The 14236-nt window shown below is 34.7% G+C and overlaps 1 protein-coding gene across 1 annotated transcript in view; it reads left to right on the top strand.

Moving 5' to 3' along the window:
* LOC145685910 (G patch domain-containing protein 11) overlaps positions 1-874 on the top strand; it is a 44624-nt gene extending 43750 nt beyond the window's left edge. The window contains exon 6 of the mRNA XM_081758666.1: positions 531-874. Within this exon, the coding sequence (XP_081614792.1) occupies positions 531-665 (135 nt within the window). The 3' untranslated portion in view covers positions 666-874. The remainder of the gene's footprint in view (positions 1-530) is intronic.
* Positions 875-14236: the final 13362 nt, after the last annotated feature.

Below are 14236 nucleotides of genomic sequence, written 5' to 3'. Positions count from 1 at the left end.
GAAAACTTGAAAAACTGAGCTTTAAAGCTCCATAGCTCCAATACTATGGGACCTACCGTCGTCGGGTCAAAACTTCACTGAGGAACTAGTATGTGCCCTATCTAAATATCAATGTTTCACAATCCTGCGGTACCTCCGCAACAGTTTTTACAGAGGTAGTTGGTGAGTACTTCAAATTATATGCGAGTAGCCAAGCTATCTCTATAAAAATTGTTGCGGAAGTACCGCAGGATTCTGAAAAATGGATATTTGGATAGGGCACATACTAGTTCCTAAGTGAAGCCTTGACCCGACTACGGTAGGTCCCATAGTATTGGAGTCATGGACATTTAAAGTTCATTTTTTCAAGTTTTCGGCAGCATATAACTCTAAAAGGAAGCATATGTGCACCCAGGTTGGTCTATACTTTTTGTCTTATCTTGGTGTCAGGAATCAGCTCCCAAACGTTGTCGGTGTTGTTTTGAAACACCCTGTATATATATTTTTTCTGCCTTAAGGAAGCAGATTAACATTTTTTTTAAACATTGCAGCCACCGGAGATGCTGGACATTCTGACGTTGTACCTTCGAGGAACGTACTGTTACTGTGTGTGGTGTGGTACTCGATTTGATGATGATAAAGACATGAGAGAGAATTGTCCTGGCCCTACCAGTGAAGATCACTAATAGTAAATACTTACAAGTAGTCGAGAGAAAAAGAGTGTGTATGTGTATGTATATATGCGTGTGTGTTTATTATTGTTCAAATTAACTATTTGAATGCTGTTTATTTTACTGTTTTGTACAATATTATTCAAGGAAAATTCATGGCTATTCTTCTAGGAGCCAGTAATACCTTGGAAAGAATTGAAACAGAAAATAAATAATTTTTAACATAGTGAAGTTACTTAATGAGCTGATAAGATGTATATTACATAATAAAATATAGATTCTTATTTCATATAAGCACCATATTTAAGTCAGATCTTGAATCGCATACATGACATGCTTAAATCATTCCTAGATGGCGTCAAGGGTAGCGGCACACCATTGATATTACATACTTTTTGCTGACACACGAAGGACATGTCGTATACGAAGTTCTTTTAGCTCAAAGTGGACTGCTGAAAGAAAGAGCGATGTTGCAATTTGTATATTACTAGATCACTTTCCCCTCTGTATTCTAGGCAGCGTCAATGTTATATTTGCTGCTTTATGTTTTCGTAACCTTTATTCCTTTGTTATTTTCATTTTTATCATAACTAGTTGATGCATAGGCCTGTCTCGTATAGTTGGTAAGCACTTTTAAATAAATAACATATAGCAGCCCTAGGATACTAGGAAAGTAATTCCTACAATGTACATGAACTTTCAAAGCCAAAAAATTACTTTAAGTCGTGAACTAAAAGTTATAGAGGCATTGAAAAAAACATAATCAAAACTTCAGACAAAAAAATGTCCACAAATATAGTGGATAAAAATAAGGAAAAAGAAAAATTATTTCAGAAATTTGAAATTAACCGAAAATCGTGATAATTAATAGTAATAATAGAGGGGAAATTGCGTGTCTGAAGAATAATCATCAGCTTAATTGTGTTAGTATATGGACAGAAAACATCCCTTAATGGCCTGGCTTGTTGACTATGTTTGAGAGTTTTATACCAGATAAATAGTAATTGAAATGTTCAAGTAAACATTTGGGTAATGCAACTATAACCACTGAGTTCTTATGTATGTGGTGTACCCCGAATATTAATTCAAAATGTTATTCACTCTATTAATTCCCTCCAGTTTCTGATGAGCTGCTTTTATGTAAACTCCGGGGAAAAGACCTGGCCATATCATCCCTGCTGTACGGATCTAGACAAAAGGGCTAGACATCCCTGCTAGACAAAAGGGCTAGAATACTCACTCATTCACATGCATACATTTAGAAATAATCAATAAAATATATAGATGCGTCACCAGAACACCACGCACATGTCGTTTAAGGTTTGTTAGGAGAGCTGCAGTCATCGGAAGATGTCTTGCTTCAATACAAAGTCATACGGCTGGAAACTATTTGAACACTGAACACATCAGTTTTGCTTTATTAGGACCAAACTTGGTCTAATATGGACAAAGGTTGGGACAGTCTTACCAGCAGCCGAACCAACCAGAATTTTAATATAGTTCATATAATAATAATAATAATAATAATAATAATAATAATAATAATAATAATAATAATAATAATAATAATAATAATAATAATAATAATAATGGCACTTTTGATTAAAGTGGTTTATTGCATTAATCCAGAATCGCCATATATATGTATTTGGTAAAATATAACAACTGTTTGCTTCCTAAATTAATTTTTGTTTTCAATAAGTCTCAAAGAACACTTCGATGCTCCGTTAGTTTTACAAAATTCCGTTGGACCAAAACTCCATTGCTGAAAAAAAGATAGAAGCATTTAAAACACTTTAGGAATAAAGTACCTGTTTCAGTTTATACCTGTTTTGATTTTACTTCATTATTTATTGGATAACTGGATATTGATATTTAAAAAAGAAAGAAAGAAAGAAAAAAATTCTTTTCAAGTAAACTTAACAATTAACGTTTGTGTGGAAGCAGTTGAATGCAGAACAATTACGTTATATTATCTCTAAACGGACGGTGCAAATCGGAAGATATAGAGCAGGAAGTAAATTTTGATGTTCTGATCTGTCGAAATTTTGAGATAAGCTTTTAGGTTTATCGGCGCAGATTCAAAAAAATTTAGTTTTTCTTCATCCCCAAGTTTGAACAAAAGGTATAATAAGAGGCCACGCTTTGAGGTAATAGTAAAATATCTTAACACAGTGGTTCCCAAACCGTGTATCGCAAAATTTTAGTATTTAAAAATCATGAAGCGTTTAATAATTAGTTAAAACTAATTTTAAGAAAGATTGTACCAGTCGGCACCTGTAACGACAGCAACAATGCTGTTCTCCGTAAAGTCACTACATTATAGAAACTTGTAGGTTTACAGTGTTATAATTTATAGTATTGTTAATAAAAAAAAATATCAAAGAAGTGTGTCGCGATTTTGTGAATGTTCAGTAAAGGAGGTTCATAGTCAAAAAAAGGTTGGGAACCTTAAAGTCAGTAATTTTAATGTAAAAACAGGGTTGTGTTTGATGTCAACGAAGTTAAATAGTAATTTTTTGTATGTTCAGTACTACAGGAATGTTACCGGGAATATGAGTCCTCGAAGCAACGTAAAAATTCCTTAATGAAGAAGATGACAGACTGTCTTTAAAGCATATACAACCAGGTTGAAGATACGGGTGCTTAATTCAGTTCAATAATAAATATCATTCTTTTTATCACGAAATTAGTTCTTTGTAGCAATAAAACAATATTTTGTACAATGTTTTAATTAAAAGAAGAAACTTTTACTTAATTAATTCTCAGAAGATGATGCAGTAAATTCATCACTTTACAATTTTTCAAATTTTGTTGAAATCCCATAAAAATTTAATCGAAAGAAAAAATAATCAAAATTTGAATTGATGTGTGTCTATGTATTAATCACGTTATCATCTGGTGGATATGTTGAAATGTTGATATACAATGGAACTCGATTGTAGCAACATCGGTTTCTGCAACCCTCATCTATTTGCGTTAAATATTCAGTGTGACCAACAAACTTCTCATAAGGCATGTGATTTTGTATCATGGTTAGAATGGCATTCACAAAGGCCTCAAACTCATATATAACGTATCTTAAATCCGTGCCTGTAATATTAGGCTTGATCCAATAATCAAAGACGTAAAAAAAAGTCATTCCCAGCCTTCGATGCCTGATACTGATATTGCACATCTTTGTTAGGAAACTTGTTTTGTAACGACAGGTCCCTTTTGTGTGGTTTTTAACCGAATTCGATTCTATATCCGTTTGTAATATTCTGTAGAAAATATAATAATAATAATAATAATAATAATAATAATAATAATAATAATAATAATAATAATAACAGTGATGCAAGTCCAGTTTTTATGAAAACCGAAACCGATTCCTAGAAAAAGACATTTCAGTTTTCTCCAAAATCGATTGTGTTTTCATCGAAAGTGCTTTTGGTTTTCTTTTTAAAATCTGTTCGTTTTTCTGCGAAACAGCATTCCTTTTTCCTCAATAGGGGACATAGTGGATCAGTGGTAGAGCGCTTTCCTCTGGTGCGTAAGGTCCCTGGTTCGATCCCCGGCTAAGTTTATGGTGGACAACATCGTCGTGTCCGTGGGTTTTCTCGGAATACTCCCGTCTCCTCCCATTTTGTCATTCCATCATCATTCAGTTGCTTTAATCATCGTCTGCATTAGCGTAACGGACATAATCGTGGGATGTTAAATTGAAAGGTTCCATTTTTCATTTTCCTTTTTGTTTTTATTTACTGAAACCAGTGTAATTTTCGCAAAGACAGTGTCCTTCTTAAGCGAGTTGACGAAGTGAAAAGTACTTGTTAGAAAACTGAACTGGTTTTTGATAGAAAAATAGGTTTTCGTTTTTTTTTTGAATGTTTTCAAAAACTGATTTCAGTTTTTCTAAAGACCGAAGATGGAAAAAACAGTTTTAGTGTCATTCACTAATAATAGGATTTCAGTTCATGTTAAAATCGGCTATTTTCTGCTTCTGTTCTCCCCAAGGTATTACTGGATCTCAATTTACTTATATTCATAAAATTGATAGTTGAACTCCTAACAGAGTTTTGAAAAAGGTTTAAAATGCATAGCTTTGATCAGTGGCATCGCCAGATCCAGGTAGAAGAAAAGGGGCTTAAATTTTCGTAAACCGAATTAAGTGTCTCCAGTTGACAACAAGCAAGGATAGAAGATTTCGAATCGCGAAAATCTGTGGTCTGTTTGAAGTAAATAGTACACACACACACAACTATGTAGTTTTACTTCCAGTTGTAATAAATACCGTTTAATCCAGTTTTAAACTATTGCCATAATAAATTGTCTAGATAATCTTCACAGGTTTTGTCATTTAATATATGAAGTTTTCCGAGATAAACATTTAAAAACTAAGATTGGTTGTGGTGTTCATCAGTGTTTTTGTTTTATTCAAATTGTTGACAGCAATGTGCACTAAGAAGGAGTTAGAAATTATTTCTGACAATTAAAACTCATTCCCACGAGGAGTAAATGAGAAACTGCCAACAGATGTACACATAAATCACATTTGTTTATATTCTTAACTTCATATACATTCTCGACTGCTCCAATTTCTTTGCGGCATCAACATCGACAATGACTGAGTTTCTCTAGTTTGTATTATTGTGAAGAAGAAAATGGTTTCATTGCCCAGGTAAGCGCTTCAGTGTTCCGTAACACCTATTTATCGTTTGATTATCAACACTTGCATTCACTACGAATATTCACTAGTCCAGTAACAGTGACTTTACTTGCCAACAAAAATCCAACATCATCTACATCTATTTACGATATTACATTGCGACAAAATAAGCTAGTGCTTCGGTTCTTATTCTTCATAACAGTGCATCGATTCATCTTCATTGATAGAACATGAACTGAAATACTATTATTAGTGAATGCATTCATTATTAGTTGAATGAATGGCTAAATATTTTCATGTTCAAACGCATTTAACCTGGAGTGATTATTTCCTGATTTTTCAAATCGTAAGGGGGTGGGGGAGAGGTTGTTCGAACTCAACAATTATAAGAAATAAGTCAGTGACTCTTCAATTGTTACAAAAAGTATGGTATCTTAAATACTGATTAATTGTAATTGTCTCCGTTAACCCTTATAAATTTTGGCTTTTTAAAGGTAAATTATAGACTTTCAGTCAAGCAGCTACAGCATCATCCCTATTTATCCTAGGATCATGGTTCGTACATCATTCTCTTCAGAATAGAACAGCCTTTCAAACTGTACCATTCACACATGTCACAGTCATGTATCTGAGGCGGGAAAATCGAGATTTTTTTTTTTACCTTTTTGTCCCTCTGGACTCCTCTGTTTTAACCCAGAGAACTGAAAAAACTGAAATACTAAGAGGTGCACTGAATGTTTGTGCAAAATTTCAAACTTCTAGGTGCAAAAGTAAGTCCGCCAAAAATAATAAAAATATGTATAACAACTTTTTTTTAAGTGTTTGTAAAGTTATGATGTCATCATACCCTTGTCTCGACCCAGAAAGGGGTGAAACCATTTGTAACGTGTTTTACAATGCCTGCAAGCTTTTTTTTTTTTTTAAAGTAAAAAGCTTTATTGGTACTTTTTTAATCGAATAATGAAGACACTACTTTAGTGCCTAAAAATAGACACTAAAATTTATAAGGGTTAATTATTGTTGAAGTACTTAATTGTATATATTTGATTATACGATAGAAGTAAATCTATATTAGCGCAATGCTTACACGTACTTTGAGCCATAAGCTCTTCAATCCATTAATATATATCGAAAATAAAACTAACATTTGCTGATAAGAAGCGCTAGAGATAAAAGTAATGTCCTAGCAATGAATATAGAAGTAGAATTGTAAGTGAACCGTATTTAGGACAACGTACTTTTGCAAAAAGAGTCATAACGTAATTCGTTCTTTCTACAGCTTCTTTCTGTGTGTCAACATATTCATAATCAATGTGCTCTGGATAATTTCAGTGCAAAGTTTTATTAGCTCTGACCACAAAAACAGCGTTTTTGGAAATATAACGAATGGATTTTTTTTTAAGTTTTTAAATTTGTGATTTCTGAAAATTGTGTCCTTATCAGCATACAGTGATGTGATTTTTCATCAACGTAGATGTCTATTGCAAGAGTTACATATAAATTAAAATAGTTACATATGGAAACTTGAAAAGGTAAACTGTTACGCTTAATCTGAAAGCCCTGTAACCAAAACTACCTTCAAAATTAATTCCTTGAGACGCCATTTTGTTTAATAGAATCTCAGACGAATTACAAAACATGAACTTCGAAAGAAAAATGAAGTTTTCTTGAGTAAAATTGTATAAAAGCAAAAATCATGTGCTCAAAATTGATACGTAATATATTGTTTTGTGTCTTATGTTGTCAAGTGCCTGACATAGGCATTGATATCAAAGAGTTCACTGAGACAAATATTTTCTCATATTGAGTCAAGTTGAAATGATATATAGTTTCTTAGTTTAATTAACTGGAGAGTGAAGTATATTGAAATTTTATTCTGCTAAAATGAAAGTTCCTTCTGATTCTTGTTTGATGTAAAATAATTTAGTATGTGATGTCAGAAAATGCATACGATGAAGTGTGTTATTTTAATAGATTCTGCAGAAACTAAAAACAATTTATTTATTTTCCTTAAAAATAAGAAAAAAAATAAGCAGTCTCTTGAAAACATTGGTTATTCTAGTAACTTCTTTTGATATTGAGGTTAGATAAAATTAAATTATTATAGTAGTTGTGTTTATAGTAGGACATTGTATTTTGGAAATTTCAAGTCTTTATTTTCATATAAGAATGTATGCGTAAAAGGAAGAATACAGAGTTAATTTAATTGAATTCTTGCTTTAGTTTTTAATTTTTTAAAAATATTAACTCCTTAGTAGACATTAACTTCTTTTTAAATACAACTGTTCTTTTTATCTTTCTTTCGAATGTAGCATAACAGGACAGATCAAAGATATACGTTGGAAAGTTTACGGCATGTAATGTCGAATGGTCACACATGATGGTTTATGTGAGTAGAGCTGCATGTCAAAGTATGTTCCGAAATTCAGTAGCTAAGCGACAGTGGTTTGGAATGGAGGTCACGAAAAGTGAGCAACGTACGTATGTGAAAGTAGCATTGCTCCGCGGCAGGAATGTACGGGAATTTCACATAGAGTTACAGGAAGTAGTAGGTGCGCGTGCGCTACCCTATCGAACAGTAGAGAGATGGATAGCAACTTTCAAACGGGGCATAGTGTCTACTGCTGATTTGCCATGCAGTGGGCGTCATGTGTTTGCGGATATGGATGTACCGGTGATGGTGCCGGAACTGCTTACGCGATGATAGACGCTGGATAATTGCGGAATTAGAAGAGCAATTATGATCTGATCCCTACAGTGAAACAGCCATTGCATGAGAAACGTTTTGCTAACAAACCAGACATTGTGACAGCATTTCGACGCGAGGTGACTCACGTTAACGCTTCACATAAAGCAGATGGTATTCAACGCTTTACTCATCGCTGGCAGGTCGTCGATGAACTTGGAGACGAAGTTTGCTAAACATTCAGGATAACTGTGCTGTGTACGATTGTAAAGTCTGTGTAAGTAGTTTCGTGTAACCGTTTCTCATACGATTAGAAACCAATGTTCTCTGGTTGCCTGTGTTTTGCTTGTTCCCGAAGAGGCGCTCCTTCATCCAGTCTTCTTCTGGTAAGCCCATTCGCCGGCCGATGTCATAAACTTCCAACATGTACCTTCGATCTGTCCTGTTATACCCCATTCGAAAGGAAATAATAATAAAAAAAAAAAAAAAAGAATAGTTTCCATGACGTATGACTTAACCCTCGTATTAACTCGTAACATTTACTTTAGGCATGTTGGCAAAATTATTATTTTTAAAAGAAATTTTAATGTCCATTGCTAATGGGACATTATTGCCTATTGTAAATGAGAAAATCGAATCAGTGAAGTAGAATCATATGCTTTGTTATGGCTAAGACTTCAACTAGTTATATACCAGATAGTCAAACATAAATTATTTGAAGATCCTTAAACCACAAATTTTGTTTCTACTTCAATAAATGCGCCACCATAATCAGTGTTACGATATGGGAACAGTTACATAAAAACAATCATAAAAGTAGCGAACAAATAAAGAATTCATCCAAAACCAGTAAGGAAAATGAACATTATATCTAGGGAATGTTAATTTTCCATATTGTTGATCCTGCCATTGTTAGAAGCAACAATTGGTATAAAGCAATGAATTATAGTTCAGTTATTCAGAAGTAAACTAAACATTGTAGTAGGACTCACTACAAATATATTTAGGAAACTGAATAGATGGAACTTCAATATTTTGCATGTGACCATTGTTACGAGCAGGTCCTTGTTCCGAACTGAAATGAAATGAAATCTTTGAGTTTTACGTCCCACGGTTATGCCGGTGAGGCTAAAGGAGACGGTGATGATGAGTAATGAATGAAATGGTGGAATGAAGAAAGTGGGAGGAAACGGGAGAACCCCGAGAAAACCCACGCACACGGTGTTTGTCCACCACAAAGTTCACTTGGCGGGGGCTGGGATCGAACCCGGGACCCCAAGCACCAGAGGTGAACGCTCTACCACTGAGTCACCGCGGCCCCTTGTTCCGAACTGAGTTCAAACTATTTCAATGTTGGACTTAATTTATCATGAAGAGAGAAGGTTCCATTATCAGACCAACTAATTGAAGTGTTTCGAAAGCGTTTCTAATCATTGTAAATCCTTCATAGCTATTATCGAAAAGCTATTGTAGCCAAACAATGACAAAACACAAGACGGAACTACGTATAAACATTCTAAATGGGATGCGAGTTTCTCGTAGAAATCGGTGAATTTTTAGTACTATTCCCAGTATAGATATCCATTGAACTGAAGATCTGTAATTTCGGTATTTTACATCTGATCATTGTTGGAAACTGCTCATTTTTGCCGAAGGGGTCGATGTATCTCAAAGATAGACTTATTGTAGTATAAAAAATGTTTCGATACTTTCAGAACGACAAATTAAAAAAAAAAATCCAAAGCTTTCTCAATATACACTCCCTCACTGGTCCCTGAATGTCTGTCAATTTCTGGATGAAAACTTTGTACAGATAGACGAGATGATCCGATTCGGTGGCCGCTACTATCATTTCCCCTCACACCACTAGATATATGAGGTTTTGTTGAGGATCATGTATACCGAACCAAGGTTACAGGCCTACAGGACTTGAAGACACGGATTCGCAAGGCATTGTCGCCGTGAAGGTTTTGGAGCGTATATGGAGAGAAATTGAATATACCGATTGGACGTTGCTACTAGGGGTGTACACATTGACGTGTATGAGGAAATAAAACTTTAAGAGTTATCTTGTCACATGTTGAAAACTGTTTGTTATTATCTAATATAGTTTTAATATTAATTAAACCCTTAATTGTAAAGATGATTATGGACACGCGATATAATACACTAGAATTTTGATTATGTTGGACAAAATCAAGGGTAGTTATAATGAATTTATTGGGACATTTTGTATTTCTGCGTAAGTACCATGTAAAGTTAACATCCAATAATAACGCTATCGTTTACAAGGTTTGAGTTTATAATATCTATGATAATATTGACATCTTCGTACGTTTATTATGTAGTTAGGATTGTTACCTTTTGAAAATGGAAATACTGAACACCCTCCTGGATTATATACTCTTTAAGATTGTGACATCATCCCTCGTTAAAAAATGTGAAAAACATGAAAATGGTTACTTCACATAAAATTGAGGATTCGGAGTTCGAATTTAATAACTTTAATTACTTTTGAATCATTTATTAAACTAACTTATTCCAGTTTTGATTGAGTCGGTACATGTAATTTTTGTAGTCTGCCATCAATAATACATCATTTATAAAACAGAAAAACAACTATAATTGGCAATATAATTATGGCATGCACAAAATATACTTGAAAAATAAATCTTAGCAGCTTCGCCATGGCTGGTTATGTCTCATAATGCCTACATACTTTTACTGGATCTGGATGCATTGTTTAATTGGAAGATACAGCTGAGGATGAAGCAGTGTTAGCTGCACTCTAGAAAATGAACTTTTGTTGACCTTTAGCAGTTTTGATAAGTTCAGTAAATTTTCCTATCTTCAACTCTTCAGTAAATTCCGTGCACGACAGATCGATACCAAAGCAAATTATCTTGCTTTGCCCATGTTCATCGACAAACGATTCCTTTCGTCACTCCAAAATAATAGAACAGAGAATAAGACTAGTAAGAAGAAAAATTAGCGGACATTTAACGTCCGGTTTTGAGGTCGTACCGGACACCAGACAAGGAGGTCAAAATCCGAACTGTCCGATAAAATATCGGACGGTTGGCAATCCTATATCTAGTAGACTGCATTCATGAAATAAGGCCGTGGTATAGTAACATCCAATGAGAAGTATTTCCCTGCAACAAACAAAATATAGTAATTAATGTATATGGCATAAAGATATAGAAAAAGAAAGAATAGAATGGAATGGAGGAAAATGTTTACAAAATATACAGTAATTATTATTTATGTAACATTTATAAATTAATTAGAAGAAATAAAGGAATAAATATAAAAGAATAAAGGAATTACATTGGGGATAAACCAGAAACTGGGATAATACTTACTTGGTATTGTCTTCAATGATGCATGGTCGTCCGTCCTACTTCTTTACGTCCATTTTTGTACTTAAAAAAAAAAAAAAAAAAAAAAACTCAAAGAACAAAATATCAATTCTAACTTAAACTAATTATATTTCAACTGCGATACATTACTGTCTTAAAATGGTTCCTAATGTTGTTTGTTATACACGAATATAAATGTTATTCGTTAGTCCTACATCTTCAAACTCAAACCAAAAAGAGCATTAAGCGGTTTTCACTCGACATTATTTACAATTATCTACATATTCACTCGATTAGAATTTAAGTGTATCTCACATTGTTATGAATAAATGAAATTGAAATAAAATGGAAATACGCAACTATATTGAAGATTTTAATGCGAAAGATAACAATCGAAGTCCTGGATACATACCGGGATTCTAAAAGGGACAGAAGTGAACGACTCAGTAAACTATGTATATAACGTTCTTTTGTTATTGTAATTTACGTATTGTTCGTACGTATCACGTAATGTACGAAATCTTTTTGTTGAGAAATTCAAAGAAAAGTATTCAAACGAGGAAAGGGTAGGTGCAGGTAAAAATATACCACATTGACTTGATCTCTAGTCTCCCGTTGCAAGCGCTGCTATCGCCTGACGGAATTCCAGTCCCTTTCTCTCGCTTAGCAACAGCTGAACCCTTATTGGCTCAACGAGTGGGTGTGAGCTTTAGTTCGCATTTTTGCCACGGCTCAAGACATTTTGGCAGCACAATAGTAACAGACGGTGCGAACATATGAAACTTTGCATACAGCAGGCTGCAGAAGAAGTAGTAGGTTACCGCGAACACAAAACTGCTAAGAAACGATGAGTTACAAAACAGATGTTGCAGAAAATAAGGGAAAGGAAGACTTTGAAACAGGTTGATACACAAGCGGGTAGAAAAATGTACAAGAAGTTAAATAAAAAGTTACGAAGAGAAACAGACAGAGCGAGGGAAGAGTTTTACAAAAGTAAATGTCTGGACATAGAAGAATTAGAAAGAGTTAGGAAATATGAGGAAATGTACAAGGAGGTGAAATTTATAGAACTTAGGAGGAAACAAAAGGGTATTACGATGGCAGTAGAAAATAAGAATGGGAAGGTAATCAGCAAAGAAGTGAAGTCTTAGGAAGATGGAAGGAATATGTTGAGGACTTATATAAGAGTAGGAATAAACCATGTGGCGTAGATGTTGAAGTAGAAAATAAAGTAGGCGAGAATAATAAAAGGTTTAGTATTCTTCGGGATGAGTTTGAAAAGGCTGTATTCGAGAAAGAATTGTTCCGACTCTGCAATGAAATATATGAAACAGAAGAGTGGCCAAAAGACTTCTTGAAGACGATCATGATACTGATGGCTAAGAAGTCGAACTCGAAGAAATGTGAAGATTATGGAACTATTCGTCTCATATCTCATACAACAAAAAGGTTGCTTTGAATTCTGAACAGAAGCTTGTATGAAAGAACAAATGAAGAAGTTGAGGAGGAACAGTTGGGATTCAGGAGAAGTAAGGGCACGAGAGATGCAATTGGTTTATTAAGGGTAATCGGTGAAAGGTTTATAGAAGAAGGGAAAGAGGTGTATGTGGTATTTATTGATCTAGAAAAGACCTTTAATCATGAGAATTCGAAATTATTGTTGTAATTTCTAAAGAAGTTTGGGTTGGAATGGAAAGATCGAAAACTCATAAGAACATTATATATGGACCAACAAGTAAGTGTTAGAATAGCAGAGGAAATTACACAGGGGGTACAACTGGAAGTAGAGTTCGACAGGGATGCTGTTGTCGCCTAGAGGACCGCGTTGGCTTAGTGGTAGAGCGTTCACCTCTAGTGCATGAGGTCCTTGGTTCGATCCCAGCTATCGCCAAGTGATCTGTGTGCTGGACGAACACCGTGTGTGAGTTTTCTCGGTGTTCTCCCATTTCCAGCCACTTTCTTCATTCCACCATTTTCATTCATTTCTCATCAGCTCTGACTCCTTTAGCCTAGCTGGCATAAACGTGGGACGTAAAACTTTCATTTCATTTTTGTCTCGCCTACACTACTTAACAATTATCTTGAAGATAGAGTGAAAAAGAGCCTACAAAATGAAGCTGGCATTTCAGTAGGAAGTAGAGTGATTAAGTGTATACGGTTTGTAGATGATATGGCGCTTGTTGCAGAATATGAAGAGAAAATCAATAAGATGTTAAAAAAAAACTTGAGGAAGGGCTGTGAAGAATATGGAATGAAAATAAATGTTAGAAAGCCATGGTGCTTGGAACGAAGCGGTCGGTGTCAAATATAGGAGTGGGAGAAAATAGAACAAGTGGCTAGTTTTCGATACCTGGGTTGTATTATTAGTAACGATATGAAGTGTGAACGTGAAATAAAAGCAAAGATAGGACTGGCAAAAGAAGCCTTTAGGAAGAAGAAAATACGATTTTGTGGGACCTTGAACAAAGAGTTGAGAAAAATATCCAAAGTGCTTCGTATGGAGTACTGTGCTGTATGGGCAGAAACATGAACATTACGCAGAAATGATGAAAAACGATTGGAAGCTTTCGAAATGTGAGTGTGGAGAAGAATGGAGAGAATTAGCTGGGTCAAGCGGAAAATGAACGAGAGGGTGTTAGAAATGGTGGGCAAGAAAAGAACAATTTTAGATATTATTAAGAAGAAGAGAAACTGGTTGGGACATTGGCTAAGAAGGAACGGTATCATGAGGGACATTTTAGAGGACTATGGTCGCAGGAAAGAGAAGAAGGGACGAAGAAGACTACAGTTAATGGGCGATATCAAAACAGTGAAATCGTACGTGAAGACGAAGAAGTCAGCGGAAGACCGTGGAGCATGGAAGCTTCTCAGTTGCAGTAGTGACCTG

This window comes from Thermobia domestica, chromosome 5 (genome assembly GCF_964235325.1).
Source record: "Thermobia domestica chromosome 5, izTheDome1.hap1.1, whole genome shotgun sequence".
In the NCBI taxonomy this organism is placed as follows: domain Eukaryota; kingdom Metazoa; phylum Arthropoda; class Insecta; order Zygentoma; family Lepismatidae; genus Thermobia; species Thermobia domestica.
The sequence above is the reverse complement of the archived record's forward strand: the minus strand, read 5'-3'. Positions and strand labels throughout refer to the sequence as shown.